Source organism: Hippichthys cyanospilos, chromosome 8 (genome assembly GCF_059441005.1).
Source record: "Hippichthys cyanospilos isolate Australia breed blue-spotted pipefish chromosome 8, RoL_Hcya_1.0, whole genome shotgun sequence".
NCBI classification, from domain to species: domain Eukaryota; kingdom Metazoa; phylum Chordata; class Actinopteri; order Syngnathiformes; family Syngnathidae; genus Hippichthys; species Hippichthys cyanospilos.
This window is the reverse complement of record NC_142376.1, coordinates 19,824,425-19,841,726: the sequence shown is the minus strand read 5'-3', so window position 1 is coordinate 19,841,726 and position 17,302 is coordinate 19,824,425. Positions and strand designations below refer to the sequence as shown.

The 17,302-nt window shown below is 38.2% G+C and overlaps 1 protein-coding gene across 4 annotated transcripts in view; it reads left to right on the top strand.

The window, feature by feature from the left end:
- LOC148420485 (golgin subfamily A member 7B-like) overlaps nucleotides 1-17,033 on the top strand; it is a 107,407-nt gene extending 90,374 nt beyond the window's left edge. For all 4 annotated transcript variants that reach the window (XM_088421083.1, XM_088421080.1, XM_088421082.1 and 1 more), the window contains 4 exons: nucleotides 325-450; nucleotides 2,103-2,255; nucleotides 11,181-11,282; nucleotides 13,278-17,033. In XM_088421083.1, coding sequence (XP_088277209.1) covers nucleotides 343-450; nucleotides 2,103-2,255; nucleotides 11,181-11,282; nucleotides 13,278-13,364 — 450 coding nt within the window. In that variant the 5' untranslated portion in view covers nucleotides 325-342 and the 3' untranslated portion in view covers nucleotides 13,365-17,033. The remainder of the gene's footprint in view (nucleotides 1-324; nucleotides 451-2,102; nucleotides 2,256-11,180; nucleotides 11,283-13,277) is intronic.
- Nucleotides 17,034-17,302: the final 269 nt, after the last annotated feature.

Genomic DNA, 17,302 nt, shown 5'->3' with positions numbered 1-17,302 from the left:
CCTGCACGTGTAACAGCCAGGTGTCCAAATACTTCTGTTCATTTATGAATCCTCCTTTTTTTTACTCATCAGTTTCCACTGGAGTGGAGTACAGTAATCGAGATCAACAGATGGCAGGTTTACGGCGTCCCACTTACTCTCTCTTGGTGGTTTGGGTGTAAACCACTCAACATGCTTTTAAAGGAATGAAGAAGCTGTAGGGGGCAATCGGGCCAAGTGCTTGCAAAGGATGCGTTGAGAGGGCTGACTACGTATCTCTGACTCTAAGCTGACGGGCAGCACATTTTAGCTCAGTCTTAAGCGTGTTTATCTTGTCGTGTGCAGTTTCACAGTCTCCAGGAGATGAGGCACAGTGCTTCCCTAGTGATGAAGGTGTTCATACAGAGGGACTACAGCAAGGGGACCATCTGCCGCTTTCAGACCAAGTTCCCCCCTGACCTGGACAACAGGGTGAGGAGGGATTTTTGCATGCTTGTATGGAATAAGATCGCCGTCAAAAAGACTTATGCGTGTTTAACCATTCGTATGAGTATGACTCTTGCAAGACATGACTTCACATCTTTGCATGAATCGCTCCTTTAGATCCGTGGATCCGAGCATTTGGATTTGAGTTGAATATGCAAATTGAGATGACATCACCCCAAGCTACCAGGCAAAGTCAGTTGATCTGCAAGTCATTAGTGCCACACATGCGTAAAGCAGAAGAAAATGGACGAATTGAACGCAAACTGAACACCAAACAAAAGCTTTTAATAGCTACTGTAATCAGGCTTCAGTATTCAGGGTACTGTAGGCCTGATTTTAGTGATGCTCAAATGAAACTTTTGTTGGTCATTTTGTGACCATTTAGGGCCATTTTTTAGGATAGTGGTGTCATTTTGGGAAGCCTCTGTAACAGCTCTGCTGGTGGAAACAAGCACTGCAGTTGATTTGGAAAAACCCTTTCCATTCAATTGCACACACAAATGCTGATGTGAAATCCCATTACAAAATAAAGATGAATAAACTACAAATAAAAATGTGTATATTTATTATTTACTTATTATTGTTGTGGTTATGTGGCACTTAATCTCTTAAAAAACATCGTGACGGACCAATTTATAATTGATATTAATGATTTTGTGTTTATCCTAGTAGCTATGCAATGTGATGGTGAGTAATGGATAAAGGAGTTGCAAGGACAACTCAAGCTAATCAGAATGGGAACACTGCTCCAAGCGAAATCCTCAAAATCAAAGCTTTCCAAGGTTATTGCATTGGCATCCATGTAATATTTGCTGTTTTGTTGGAGTTGGCCTACATCACGCATTTGTGCTGTGTTATGTTGGTGCACACCAAATAAATGTAGGAATATATAATTGAAAAACTTCGTTGCATGCATTTTACCAAAGGAGTCATTTCGCCACTAGTTGACTAAATCCACGAGACTTACATGATCGCTTAACATGTCTCCTCCTCCGACAGAGAATGTGCAATATCAATTTGACGTGCAGACTTTACAAGAAGCATTTTTTTTTTTTTTTTTTCACGGAGCAGTCCACGAACCATGTGCAGCATGGCAAATGGTCCATGCACATCAGGCGTTAAGTCTAACGAAATCTGGTACTCTTGAACACAAATTAACTGTCGTTAAAATCATTTGGGACACTTGAACACAAAGTAACAATCATTTGGGACGAGGGCAAGGCCAGTGATTATCAATTAAGCGATCCGTCCAATGAGAATCAACACCAAAATTCTGTGAGGACACAATATTTTCAAAATCAGGCTTAATTCTTCTTTTGTGCTTATTAGCTAAAGGTGCAATTTTTATCATCTTTCTTTTTATGCCCATCTGTTACGATTATACAGTCAATTATAGCCTTGCCAAGTACAGTAATTTTCTTCGGAAGAACATCCCTTCTTCACACTATTGTAAATGTCTGCATCTCTTCACATTAAATGCGTTCTGGCAGAAGCGTAGAGGATTTATATTTACATGTCTGCCAAGTTGTTGCATATTGCATACCGAGGTAGCCTTTAATTCATTGCTGAGTTGCTGTTGATTCCAAGCAATTATTCTTGACTTTGATGACACTTGCATGTTTGTGCTTTGCAAGTAGATTGAGCGGAAGTTGCTAGAAGAAACGGTGAAGACCCTGAACTTGTACTACATGGAAGCTGAAAAAATTGGAACCCAGTCGTATCTTGAGGGATGTCTGGCTTGTGCGACGGCCTACATAATCTTTTTCTGTATGGAGACGCGATACGAAAAGGTAAGTAAGAGAAGGCCACAAAGCAATATAATGATATCCTGAATGAAACTGGATGTAGAAATGGATACGTAGATTTACAGTATCAAGAAGATATAAGTGGAGTAAAAATTGCCTTTGAGGCCTTGTTGCTTATCTGTGTTCTTGCTTATTTTCAAAGTTCTCTATATATTTTAGTAAATTCCACATTGGCTTGACTGTATTAATGCATTGATTACTGCAGTTTATTCAAGCATCATTATTAAATTGTAGAAATTATTTAAACATGAGTAAAGCCAAAACATGTTTTTTAACAATACTTATTGCCATCATTGTTCTAAATACAGTATGTATTCAGGTCAATACTCCATGTGTGACAGAATAATGAATATACCGTAGGAGCTAAATCCACGTGTTTTTATCCATTTCAGGGGGAAGCAATTTTGACACTTGTCAACTCAAAATGACATCACAGTTGCTCAAGATCTACACATCTCAAACTCAGCTTGTGAACGTCACATGACTGAACCCAGAAAAGAGGTGTGATGTCAGCTCCGATGTCATTTTCGGTTCACAGCCAGTGACAAAATGGTCAACCGTGAAATGAACAAAAACTGGTGTATTTTGCTGCTTAATTCATATGCCAGAAACATAATATTTTTCAGAATGTTGTGTTTTGACGAATGGATGCTCATAAATATTTTTAAGTTGGCATCCCTTTATTATAGAGTAATACAATATTATTAGAAAAAATGCACTCCTTCAAAAAAGGCCTTCTCTCTCCAAATGTATAAAAAGCTACACAGCTACAGTGTATGAGGCAATACAGTATAATATTCTGGCTCATAATATTTGTACTGGGCAGCCATTAAAATATGCATTCATCCTGAGTTGTCCACTCATGATGGATACATACAGCTCCTCGCAAGTCAAGTGACTTTGGGCGCAAGGCGGAAACACACTCTAGTCGTCCCCAGCCAGTCGCTGGAAACATGGGCTTGTGTATTTGTACATAGTATTGAGCATTTCTAAGATTTTGATTACAGGACAGATACAAATGGTAATAATGGATCATTATTTTTATGTTTTGCTACATGCTACACCAAGAAACTCAGACTGGCCAATTATAGCCAACCGTAGGGTATATTTGTACATTGACAAATAACCATTTGCAGCTGTTGACTGGGAGTCAACATGCAGTCGCAAAACTGTATGTGTAGTATTGACGCAACATAACATTGCAGCCTCCATCTTCGTACAAATGATCATTTCAGTACAATCATTGACCACCTGGAGAACCTGAGTGCAATAGTTTCTCTTTTTCACCAAATGCGTGCTTGAACGCACTCTGCGCATTGAAATCACAGTTGTTTGCACCCGCATGAGCCCAAGACGTAGAAGATACAATCTGATCACGCAATAGCTTAATAGACTTTGTTGTGAGGTGCGCGCACACCTGCGTGCATTTGCAAGGCACGCCACTTGGTACAGTATGTATCGCAAACGTTCATCTTGACAAAAGCTGCGCGATGATAGCATAGTTGCATGCGCAGTCTTTGATCACCTGCTGCTGCTCTTGGGTCAAACTGGAGCTGTGCAAAGTCCCAGCATGCCTCGCTGGGCTGATCTCGTCCACCCGCATCAATCATCCCTCTTTTTTTGTCACTTTTTCTAAACATTTCCTTATCACCAGAAGGCAAAGGGAGCTGCGCAAAGTTGTTTATATCTGTGTTGAAGCCATGTAGAAAAGGCTCCGCTCCAAGTTCCTTTCATGTCTTTTGTCCAGTTGTAGACGAGATGTTATCGGCCTCACTGGAGAGTGACTTTATTGACTCATTTGACAAAATGAAGTCGGTTGAACGATGATGACAAGTGTAGCCACCCAAGTAGATTTTTGATAGGAGGCCACACGCACCAGAGAGAGTGTGTGCAGAATCAGTGAAGCAGCCAAAAGTCCGGATGCTTGCGGTGGATCCTCTCAATGGACGCTGATTGCTCCGAGAATGTTGAGATTTTTTTTTCACTCATGCGTTCATATACGAAAAAAGGTCTATTCAATGTAGTATTTTGCTTATTGGTATTTTATCTCGGGACACGCAGCCTATTTGTGCTATATTAACTGTATGTACCTATAATGTTTAGTGTAACATGTTAACATTGTGTAGTATCATAAAAGTTGAAAGTAAAGCTGACCCTAGCGTGGGGAAAATTTGCGTTCAAAGGATGACATTTGACTTTAAAAACTGATCGCAGATAAGATTAAATAAATAAATAAGTGGTCCTCAATATTTTTATGGCCATGGACCAGTCAACGCTCGAGATTTTTATTGCAGAATGGGGCAGTCTAAAAATGTACAAAAAAAGTACACAAATTACATTGATTAAGTCAATTATACAGCAGAATTACAAATGTTATTTATTTCAATGCAAAAAACATAGGTAGATGCAGATGAGTTGATATCCATGCAAAAACATGTGCATATGTTTTCATTTACCAAAGGGTAAAACCTGGCATCAACAAATACATACAAGGCAGCAGGATGTAAAATGCTAAAGAATTAGCATGGCATCCACAGTTAACAAGTTGTTGGATCAACAAACAAGCTAATTTTGTGCACGTGTGTGTGTGTAAGTATATATATATATATATATATATATATATATATATATATATATATATATATATATATATATATATATATATATATATATATATATATATATATATATACATATGCAATACATATATTAATGACAACAAGTAAGTACAACTTACATGGGCCAGATTTCAAAACAACATGTGTGTCACCGACTGACTGCTCTCAATTAAAGCCACACCATCTTTCTCACTACAAAATGTAATATCAACAGCGACCAGAGGCACTGCCAAAATAACAAATTCAAGCCAAACAACAGAAAACAATTACACAAAGCGGCAGCAAATTTACATTTAAGAAAAACCAAAACCAAAAACAAAACACAGAAAACAAATGTGCATTTCAGGGAAAAACAATACAAAAGCAGAAACAATGGAACAATGGAAACGGAATGGACCATATCGCTGACTGACAGAGATCAGAAGTGATTGGCTCAGCACATGACTCGCAGTTTCTTGTTCCTTAAGACATTGAATCCAACCCGAAAGTTGATTTCACATTGCGTAACAGCTAGTCTTCAAATATAATAGCTTTAATCCACATTTGTATCATTTTTCAATGATTTTAGTTGAACTGATTTCTGCTGTTACTGTGATCTCTTTCTGTCAATTAGCGATATGGTCCCTCCCCTTTCTGTTGTGTCAAACTTGTAAAGTAGATACACAATTATATTTTAAGATCATTGTATTGTATTGTATTGTTTGCAATAAATCTATGAATTACAAAATATATCAAGTTTTCCACATCATTTAATACCTGGTCTGCGCAGTACGATTGGAATGATCTACTTTAAAATGCAGTTGCATTAAAATACAGTACAATTATCTCTGGACACATAGCTGAGGTGTGCGAATTGATAGTGTGTGTCTTGCTATAATAGCATCAGTACCATTTTAACATTGTTTAGTGTCACAAAAAGTATAAAAAGGCGGGCCTAAGGGCAGGAAAAAGTTCTGCAGATGAGGTTAAATCAATCAATAAACAAACATTTTTTTTAAACATTAATTCAAAAAAATGATAAATTAAACTAATTTAGTTTGTAATATTTCACGATTAATTTAAATTAGTCGCTCTGGTCGCTCAATGAATTGAAATCTTACAAGAAATGATGCCAATGTTTATGTAATAGTTTGAAGCCCCAAATTCTATTTTAGTTTTGAGGTACCTTCCTGCCCAGGTTTTTGGTTTATTACTCCATTGGTTTCTGACATTCCTATCGTTTTATTGGACCATATTTTGTGCTTCCTCTGAATTTGTAATGAGACATTTTTCCATCTTCCCCCTGGGTTTCCTCGAAGTGTTGCAAGTTAACACACAGGAGAGAGAAAAAGCACTTTAGTTTTATGGCTGAGGAGTTGGATTTGTTCATTTCACGATCATTTTTCCTCTGCCAAATACAGAAAGAAGAATTCATGACTGTGGTTTTGTTTTTGAATTAGGTTTGCAGGGCCAGTACTTCGACAGCTGTACGTGCAGCTGTGGAAGGCCTTTGTCATCTCCGTGGTCAGTAATGCAGCAAAGATTCTGTGGCCTAATCTCTCTTGGTGCAACACTGGAATGACCTACACTAAACTCAAAGAGGCCTTGTTGTTGTTCTCTGATGAATCACCACCGATTTTTCTGTACGATAGAAATCAAGTAATTTCCGCAAATCTGTCTGTACAACTCATTGGAAAAAGTTAACAGTATATATTTTTGGGAGGTGAATAAGGGAAACAAAAACTAGGATAATGTGACTGTACAAGAGTGCACAACTTTTCATAACTGGGATGTAGCTGTTAGAAACTTACCACATTCTAACATAGGAAAAATGGAAGTCAGCACACCACTCAAAGTGCCTCTTATTAATCCTAAATGCATTTCAGCTCTTTGAGCTGACTTGTCACATTTAAACAAGGATGTGTGAGTTTTTTATATCAAGTACAAGTCATTGGTCGCTATCAACAATATGATGGTGGATGTTTATGTTTTAGGTTTCCATAGACAACATACAGTGTATCCGAAAAATTTTCACAGGCACACTTTTTCAGTTTTCCATGTTACAGACTCATTCCAAATTGTATCTAATTAATCTCTTGCCTCCAAATTCTACTCACAATAGCCCATTCTGACTTTTTTTTCATTAATTACAAATGGAAAAAAAAAGAAATCATATTTACATAAGCAATCACAGCCTTTGTTTAATACTTTGTTGATCCACCTTTGGGAACAATTACAGCTTAAGTCTTTTTGCATATGATGATATTCACTTACCATACCTATTCTTAGGCAGTTCTATCTATTCTTCTCTGCAGTAATTCTCAAGCTCTTTCAGGTTTGATGGAAAATGTCTGTGCACAGCCTATTTCAAGCCTCTTCAGAGATGTTCAATGATTTTAGTTGGGGCTTTAAGGACATTCACAGAATGGTTCTGAAGCCAATGCTTTGAGATCCTGTCTGTGTGCTTCAGATCTTTGTCCTGACCTTCACCTTAGTTTGAGGTCAAGAGCATTCACATTTCCTTCTATCCTGATGAGTGTGCCAATTCCTGCTGCTGAAAAACATCCCCATGGCATGATGCTGCCACCACCGTGCTTTACTGCAGAGATGATAGTGGCCTAGTAATAAGCAGTGCCTGGTTTCCTCAAAATATGACGCCTGGCATTCACACCAGAGTTTAGCCTTTGTCTCATTAGAGGACAGAATTTTTGTTTCTCTTGGTTTTAGAGCCATTCGAGAGCCATTCGGGTGCCTTTTTCTAATTCTATTGGCAAAAATGGAGGTCACTGTGCTCATTGGGACCTTCAAATCCCCATATATTTTTCTGTATCCTTGCCAGATTTAAGACAATTCTTTTGACTTCATGCTTGGTGTTTGTGCTTTGACATGCATGGCCAACAGTGGAAACTTAAACAAAAAAAAAAAAACGGGGTGTGCCATGCCCAATCCACCAAATTTACTGCATGTGGACTCCTCTTAAGCTGTAGAAACATCTCAAGATGATTATTGGTAAAAGGGTACACTTGAGCTCAATTTTGAGCTTCATGACAAAGGCTGTGAGTAAAATAAAAAATAAATGGGATTTTATCGTTACTCTAAAATCTTTAATGACGTAAAAACATGTCCCCAGTTTTTTGTTTGTTTGTTTGTTTGTTTTCACGTTGTCATAACAGGGAACTGTGTGTAGAATTTTGAGGTAAGCGACTGCTCCCACTCTGCCTCTTGTTTCACTAATCTTCACCCCTGGTTATCATGATAAAACGACCCATACTCACCATTGGTCAATTATTGTATGGGACAAAACTTGGATGAAGAAGTGCAGTGGTAAAGTATGGAGCAAAAAGTGTTTTTACCGAAATGCACAAATGTGCAAATGACAGCGCTTGCCTTTTCACCAACACTGACAGCTTTTAAAAAAAAAAAAAATCTGCGGCAAGGCACACTGGAGTGTGGTTCAGCTGTCAGACACGCTTAGGCTGCTTGCAAGGGATACATGGCATTTCAGCATTGATGTTGTCCACAGAGGCATATAGCCCATGCTCAATGAGCTGCCCTAATTATGCCACTTAAATCTAATAGCTGTCCTTTCAGCATGACTGGCCATCAGTCACCACAAATCCTGTGGACATTTGTCCTGCTCTGCTGCTGTTCGCTTCAAACACATTGCGCTGTGTTTGTTGCAAGAAGTGTTGAGATTGAGGAACATAACAGCTTTTTATCTTAGTCAGTAAAATAAATGGTAGATGTTGAGAAATGTAACCAGTAATAAAATGTACTAGTCACAAAACGGGGGAAAGAATATTTAGTACAGTATATCTGACCAATTAACTTAAAATTTAAGTTTGTCCTACATTTTCTATTCAAATCAACCTGTAGCAAAATAATTGTTCAAACATGACAGTTGTATACTTAGCACTGCATGACTAAAACAGGAAATATATTATATGTAAATCTAGATGACAAACAGAACAAAAAGGGGAGCACATTTAACATATGTTATCTCCATCCTAACTGCAGAATATATTTCATCAACTATAGAGTCCCTAATTTGAGAGCCTTTGTGAAAGGTCATTTACATGAGAGCAAACAGCTCATAATAAAAACATACAGAATCTATAAAAATCTGAATGTGGTCTGAATGAAATCTGCTGCAAAAAACAAATATATCCAATTTACAATTACCTCCTCAAATTTAAAAGTTGAAAACATAGTTTTAATTGTTCTTAATTGTAACTGGCAGATCGATAAGGATTTTAAACTTCTTATTAGGTCAAATTTAACCCACCAGAGCTGATCTCAGCTCTTGCTCACTACTTGACTGGATTTTGGTTACTCATGCAGAGACAATCACACAATGTGAGGCCTTTTTCTTTTTTGTCTGAAAAAGTCTATCGACTCATCTTCCTTCTAAATATATAGTGTACAGTAAGGAAGAAAATAATACGTTTAAGTCTGAATGCTAGATTTCAACTAATACTGTAGTAGATGCTTGGAATTATTTTTAAACTGAGTTTATCAATAAAATTGGCAAGCATGCAACCTGGACAACAATAAAAGTCAGTGGGTATCATTTACCCTGGAATAAAGTAGATCATTTGTGTTTATTCAGACAACGAGATGAAGCATGTAAGAAATACCACTTAACAAAACATTTGGGGACTCCGGTTCCTTGAGAGTGGTTTCCTGCCTGTTTTCCATCCCTCTCACTTTCAGAACACCTGTTTCAAATGATTAGGATCATTATCAGTCTTCCACAAAGGTTGCAGGAATCAGGTGTGATAAGAGAGGGACACATTGAAACACAGGCAGGATGCGGCTCTCGAGGACCTAGAGTTGCATATCCCTGATTTAACAGATTACTTGTTTGACCTGAATGTGTACTGTATAAAGCAGAGGTGCTCAAGTACGGTCCTCGAGAGCCCCTATCCTGCCTGCTTTCCATAGAACACTCATACGGTACACTTGATTCAGATAATCATGATTGTTATCATACTTTTGCAAAGCTTGCTTATTCGTTGAACATTTGAATCATGTGTAGCGGATGAGGGTTACATTGAAACAGGCTGGATAGGAGCTTTTGTGGACCAGACTTGGGCACCCCTGGCATAAAGTGTAAAGAAATATACATAAAAGCAACGCTAGAAATGCAAAGGCAAATCGTTAGAAGGACTGTTCATCAACAAATTCCAGTGTGTGAGCAGTCACCTTACCGTGGTGGAGGGTTCCTCGTGCTACAGTGATCCTAGGAACTGAATTGCATGGGGCTTTATGCCCCTGGTAGGGTTACTAATAGCAAATAGGTCCTAGGTAAGTGACCAGACTAAGCACGTCTCGCAGAACCCTTAGAATGAATAAAATAATTGGATTCAGTTTTCCTTGGCCTAGTTGCAGGTCACTGAGGAATCTAGAGCCAAGCCTGGAGGTGACGTGTAGACAAGCGTCTGGTGGCCGGGCCTGCACCCGTTGTGTGCTGGAAAAATACCATAAAGAGGGGACGAAAAACGTCGCAGTCCACGTCGTAAAATGAAAAAAACATAAGGCAGGGACGTCGTAGACCGGGGGTCCCCTGTATCTTTGGGTTTTGTTCACAAGTGAGAGCAGGATGAAGATGGAAATTGAAGGAAGGATCAATGCTGCGTCTGCTGTGATGAAGGACCAGTGTTGAAAGGCAAAGCTCTAGATTTACCGTTTGATATATGTTCCTACTCTCACTTACAGACACGAGCAGTGGGTCAAGACCGAAAGAACGAGATCTCAAATACAAGTGGCCACAATGTGTCCCCGCATTGTGTCCGGGTTCTCCCTTAAAGATAGGGTGATAAGCTTGGTCATCCGGGAGGGACTCAGTCAAGCTGCTAGTCCTCCATGTTGAGAGGAGCAAGTTGAGATGCATCTTGTTAGATTGCTTGCTGGACACCTCCTTGGTGAGGCGTTCTGGGAATGTCCAACTGGAAAGAGCCCCCAGAAACAACCCAGGAAACGCTGGTGAAACTATGCCAATTGGCTGTCCTGGTAATGCCTTGGGATCCCTTTGGAGGAGCTGGACGAAGTGTCAGGGAGAGGCACGTCTGGGTTTTGCTGTTCAGGGAGCTTCCCCCGCAACACAACCTTGGCTAAGTAGTAGAAAATTGATGGATTTATGGATTCCTCAACAAGTTCCATTCTCATTATCTGAGCACTTGTACAGTATATACATAATTTGTACAGAAATAGAGCTCAAGAAGAGTGCTCCTTTTGTTTTTAATAAATGTATTAACTGAGCAATTTACACTTAAATCATTTAGTTCTATTCTATGTATGTGTTGAATTTCAGGTTTTGAGGAAGATAACAAGCTACATCCAGGATCAGAATGAGAAAATCTATGCTCCGCGAGGCCTGCTAATCACCGACCCAATTGAAAGGGGTATGCGAGTTGTATCCTTCAGAAAGGTTCCTGCCACTCAAGCAGCACAAGCACACAAAAGTGCGTGGTGAAGCCACGACTCTTTTAGAGCAGTGATAAAAGATAAGAGGTGGCAGCAGTTTTAGACGTCACAGAAGCCATTGTAATGAGTCTTTTAAAATTCCACACATGTATATGGGTTGGGCGGACATGGAAATCACCTCCACTCCCTCCTACTCACATATGGTCATGAGGCTATGCTTGGAAAAGACTGATATTGAGTGTTGCCATCAACACCTCCTTGGAGTAGTTTACAAAATGACTCAAATACTTGACTAATGACTACTTTACTCATTTGCTGTCCACAAACATTAGTGGCTGTATCACATTAGTGCGTGGTCAAAGTCAAAGTCAAGTTTATTGTCAATTTCTTCACATGTGCTTAACATACAAAGCAATCGAAATTGCGTTTCTCACTATCCTCTGCGTTTTACATGTACAATAATAAAGTGCAGGTGCGCAAGACGAGACAATCCTAAAAACTAGATTCTTATCTATAGTAATAATGTAAAGTGCAGTATATTTGATCTACTTTTCCTAGTGTTGCTAAACTAATAAGTAGAACTAAAAAGTGGGGTTGTAAAAAATGATGTAAAATGATGCAGGGAAAAGTCTGGATTATATTAGCATTATATTAGCACTTCCGATCATCTGTCTAACTGGTACATTTTTGACAGTCCAGAAGACCATCTTTTCTTGATGAGATGTAATCAACACACTTAATTGCCCTTCTATTTTGCTGTTCAAAGGTCAATATTCTCATTTCCAGCCGCACTTGTTTGAAGTTAACGTTTAGCCTCTCGCCATCAACCACAACCACGCCAGCACAGGTATACACACAAACTGGATTTAATCCAGCAGCCTTTGGTTATTTTGTTTATGCATCCTCTTTTCATGTCTGCTCTGTCACTCACACACCCACATGGATTTGCATACATACTGGATTTATACATACATACTCGATTTAATCCAGCGGTGTCCGTTTTTATTTTTTCCATACCAAAACTCTTTCCACAGCCACTCGATGGCTTTTCCTGTAGACTGTCTTCATATGACAAAAAAAAAAAAAAGGTCCTCACAAACTGCAGAATTCTTTATTCTATCATTCATTCATTCAAGCTGGTTCTGCCTGCAATAGCTAAAAGCACCAAGACTTGCCTTTCAATGACTCTATGTCATAGCTTGGCTTCCAGGCGCCAAGAAGGAGAAAATGTGGCTATCACCATGGCATCTCCAACAGAAAGCTTCCATAGGCTCTTATAAGCTTGCTCCAACAAAGCCAGTGTAACCAAAACACAATCGGATGTCATTTTTCCTGATGAACCAAATATTTTTGGGCTCTGAGCTGCGACGGTACACTTTAGTCACTCTTTTTTTTTTTTAACTGTTGAGAGCATTTCTTATTGATTCTGACCTCAAGTAAGTAGGTGAGTGTATTCAGTAGAGCCCCACCTATTTGGAATTAGCATTAGGAAAGTCTCCAACTCCCATTTTTTGGGGGGGGGAAAATAACCAATTTGCTAAAAAAAAAAAAAATATATATATATATATATATATATATATATATATATATATATATATATATATATATATATATATATATATATATATATATATATATATATCTCCTGCCTAATCGACTTGCTCCTTTTAGCTAAATAGCTAGTTCGCGTTGGCTTGGCAACAAACAACAGTGCGATGGAAGAGTTGGGTAAGAGTTCAGCCGGCAGGCAAGGCTCCTTATGGATTGATATTGGAAAAAGTGGGGTTATAAAAAATGATGTAAAATGATGCAGGAAAAAGTCTGGATTATATTAGCATCTAATTAACTGGTAATGGGTAGCTGCTCCATGTTCAAGCACAGTGAAGAACTGAACAGCATTATTTCGTGTTTTGGTATTAACAGGGCAAAAACATTGAAGTGTGCTAAAACTTTAGCAGATTTCCCTCTTTAACCTCCCACATAGCTTGAGATCAGCGTGTTTGAAGACCGAGGCTCGGTCAGCTCCAGCCCCAGCACCAGCGCGTCATCTACAGCGGGCAGCGCTCGGTGACTGGAGGGCCAGCGCCAGGCTTACGGGTACCACCATGAAGGAAGCGGGACGCACGCCAATGTCCGCATGCTGAAACACGAGAGCACCCGCTTTTGAGGGGTGATCTATGCCACAAACCACTTTGGTATTAGGAGGAACGCAATCTGAGTATATCAACAATCAGGCAATGTTTACAGACAACTACCAACACCAGCCAAACTCCATAGGGTGTCTTTTTCTTCTTTTTTTTCACTCACTGTTTGTCTCAGCCTGACTATTCCTTTTATTTCCCTTGACTCTATTTTTGAGTTATTGTTGACTCAGCAGGCTTTGAGTTGATTATACTGAGTGTCAATGTGTAATTAATTGAAGAAGCGAGGCAGTGTTTATATGGTGGCGCAGCAATTCACTTGATCAGGATTGGAGCAATATCACTCACTCTTCTCCAGTCTTGTCTTCAGAAGGCATTAAGATGGTGCTGCTATGTTTAATGTAGTTTACCTCATTCGCTAACAGAGCACTTTGGCTTAGGGACATGCTTTCCTACACAACAGTTAACAATGATGACATTAGGGCCAGGACAAAATTTCAACAACACTGTTGGCCATTTTATACACTTTAAGGTTTGACATCATTTAATCCATGTTTAGTCAGCACAGCATAGCTAAAAAACAATGAAGACATATTTTAGTATTCATAGTTTAAAAATATAAATGCTTCGCTATGCGTCACCCATAGCGCCATCAAAAATGGAGCTTACCATTGTTCTTGATTTTTTTCTTTATTAAGACACAACTGTGGGCAAGATTGGAAAATGACAGTCCTTACTTAACAAACCAATTTTGATAACTTTGAATTATATGCGTAGTTTTATAAGCAAAGAAAAATGTTAGTAATGGTAAAATGTTTAATGCCAGCATGGCAGAACACACACATGCTGCAGCAGTTCGACACGACGCACACACCGGGCAGGCAGAATACAGCCACGGTATTCTCAAAAGAGATACATTTAATGAACCACAGCGCACGGCCACCTGAACAGGTGGGTGGGCCAAACGGACACCATTCCGATAACCACAGGGAGACAGTGGACAAAGCGCCATAGAGGGACCGGGGATTATGGAACAACAGTGGATGTCCCTGATACCGACTTGGTTCATAAAAATGATACCTCTTATTGAAACAATCTCAAATGAATCTTGTAACCCTCTGCCTTTATTATATGAATTTTGGATGCATTCAATATCATATAAATAATATTCACTATTTTGTTTCAACACACCCACACTTTGTTTTAAGATGATGATATGATGATAAATGTATTAGGATTGACGCATGCAAGGCAAAATTAAGGAAGTAAATTTGTCATTGAACTAAATTTGTCTGAATTCAAGATCATATCTAAATGATTACCTCTACTTTGTTTTAATTAACCCAAATATGTGCGATCTTGGCAGACATTTAATTGTAAATATAGTAAGAATGCATTTAGTAAAAACCATTGAGAAAATTCACGGGAAGTTAGTATTTCAATGAAATGCATGAAATCCAAAGAGAGATACTTTTATTCCAATTGAATTTATTTGTGAACATCGTGTAATAGCATTATCCATTGTTACAAACTAAAAGACATAAACTTAAATGTGTAAAAATGCCCACTGACACATTTAAAACCATTAAAAAACAATATAGCATCCAGATCAGTGCAGCAATAGACGAAAACCAAATGATATTTAAGATATTCTATGAGATATGATCAGCAATAGGGAATTGCACATTTATACATGCATTCACTTGTAGAGCATGGTCATGTACTTGCTAATACAAAGTTCTAGCGCCCTCTAGGGTAAGCCTTACAATGCTTCATTTCTTCTCTGTAATGTTGACCTCACCCGTTTTTTGTTCAGGCTCGTTTTACACAGCTTTTTGCAATGTTCGCACATCTTTAAAAGGTTCCCATATAACTTATGAAAATGGAAATCCAACAACCTCAAGATCGAACTGTGCAAGTGGCAAGTGTGCATCCTCCTGAGGCCTTCAATTTCATCCCAGTGGATGGTACCCCAAACCTGGTGCTGATGGAGCAACCAAATGACTCTTCAAAGACAATGATCCACAAACAGGCATGACGAAAGAGAAAAAACAACAAAGAAAGAAAAGGAAAAAGAAAGAAGGAAAGAAAAGCAGCACATACTGTATTAAAGAACTGATGAGCATGCTTATTAACTGTACAAAACGTTTATGCTTGGAAATAATATAATATAGATTAATATATTCATGAATTGATATTTGTTCATTTGCAGCGCTACGCTCTTTCTCCTTAAAGGGACAATGTGTAAGATTAAGACCGTTTTTCATTAAAAAGGAATGAATTAAAGGATTCTAAATAAAAAAAAAAAAAAAACTTGCAAAAAATGTGTTCTTAACGACCAACAGTATGTTTTAAATCTAATCGTAGGTCTAGTAATCATTGAATTATATTACATGGGGGTTGGTAGTCTTTCGGCGGTCGCCGTGTGTTAAAGCTACGGACAATGGTAAATGCAGCACCTACTGCTGTCCATAATGGAAAATGGTCTGAATCTTACACGTTGTCCCTTTATATGCTTTCTTTAACAAAAAATTAGTCAAATATTTAATGGAAATTTTGTCACCATCATATGACACTGAATACTGTTTATGAGATTATGAAGCTACTGTTTATTTTATATAATACCTGTAAAATTTTCTACAAAGCACATTTCAAAAGATGCTGTATTTTTTCAGAGTAGTTATAACATTTTTATTCTATTTCACAAACTCTATAAGTATATAGGTAGGTATTTGAACTTTCAAAGTGCTGTAACTTCATTAATTCATCAAAGTCTTGAGCTACCGCCACGTATTATATATAATTTTAAAGGCAATTTAGTGTAGTGTTAGATTATATCAATATCTCAATGTTCATTGTCGTGAATGTTTCTACTCCAATACAGCAGAGAACTTCTCTCTATCATACTCTCCATTAACCTCTGTGCAAAAGCAAGGATAATGGCTGCTTGCCAAGTAATGATTCACAGTCCACATACATGTACAGTTTATTCCCACACATGTTTATCTTTGTACCATATTGAAATCACCATTTGGCTAACATGTACACTACTGTATATGAATGATGCATATTGTTCTGTTTCTATTGAGATCATTTTGTACAATGTCTTCCTAAAGTTTTGAAAGATGGGGCATTGAAAGTCTCCTGGCGGAATGGTAAGATGCTGACTCATGCTGACAAAGATTGAATTGATGAGTCCGCCTGCATGGTTTTACAAAAAGCAAGACAACTTATACATCGTTGCTCTTCCTGAATCTACTGGTGTGTTATTAAAGATGATTTGCATATCAAAAGTGATATGTGGATTTTGTTTTTCGCTAGTTTGTAGTGATGGTTCCTAAATGAATGCACGCTGAAGTCATTTGGGGTTCAGCTTACACACACACACACTCACACATATTCAGCGGCTACTAGCTTGGATTATTTGTGGTTTGGTTTGGTTCGCTTCGATCATTTACTGTCAGTGAGTGGGAAGAACTTCTGCCTGTCGACCAACTAATTTTGTCATCTTGCTCCAAATCCTGATTCAGACATTTGGCTCTTGAATTGTTAATAACTCCAGTATGTTCCAAATAAAAAATAATTACTGTTTTCAATATGACCATTTTCCTTCTGTAATTTTTTTTTGAAGTAACGCATGGCTAGATAAAAATGATTTAAATGTCAGACAATTGATTACCGGTAGATATTAATATTTATATCAATAATATTTTGTCAATTAGACAAAACATCTGTAAGCAAATGGATAACACTTTGCTTCGTGGGTTCACTGAACACTCAAAATTGCCTCTTGGAGAGGCAAAAAAAAAGTCCAGGGTGCCGCTCACCTAAAATATTGGTGGGCTAGGTTCCAGCTAACCCACAACAC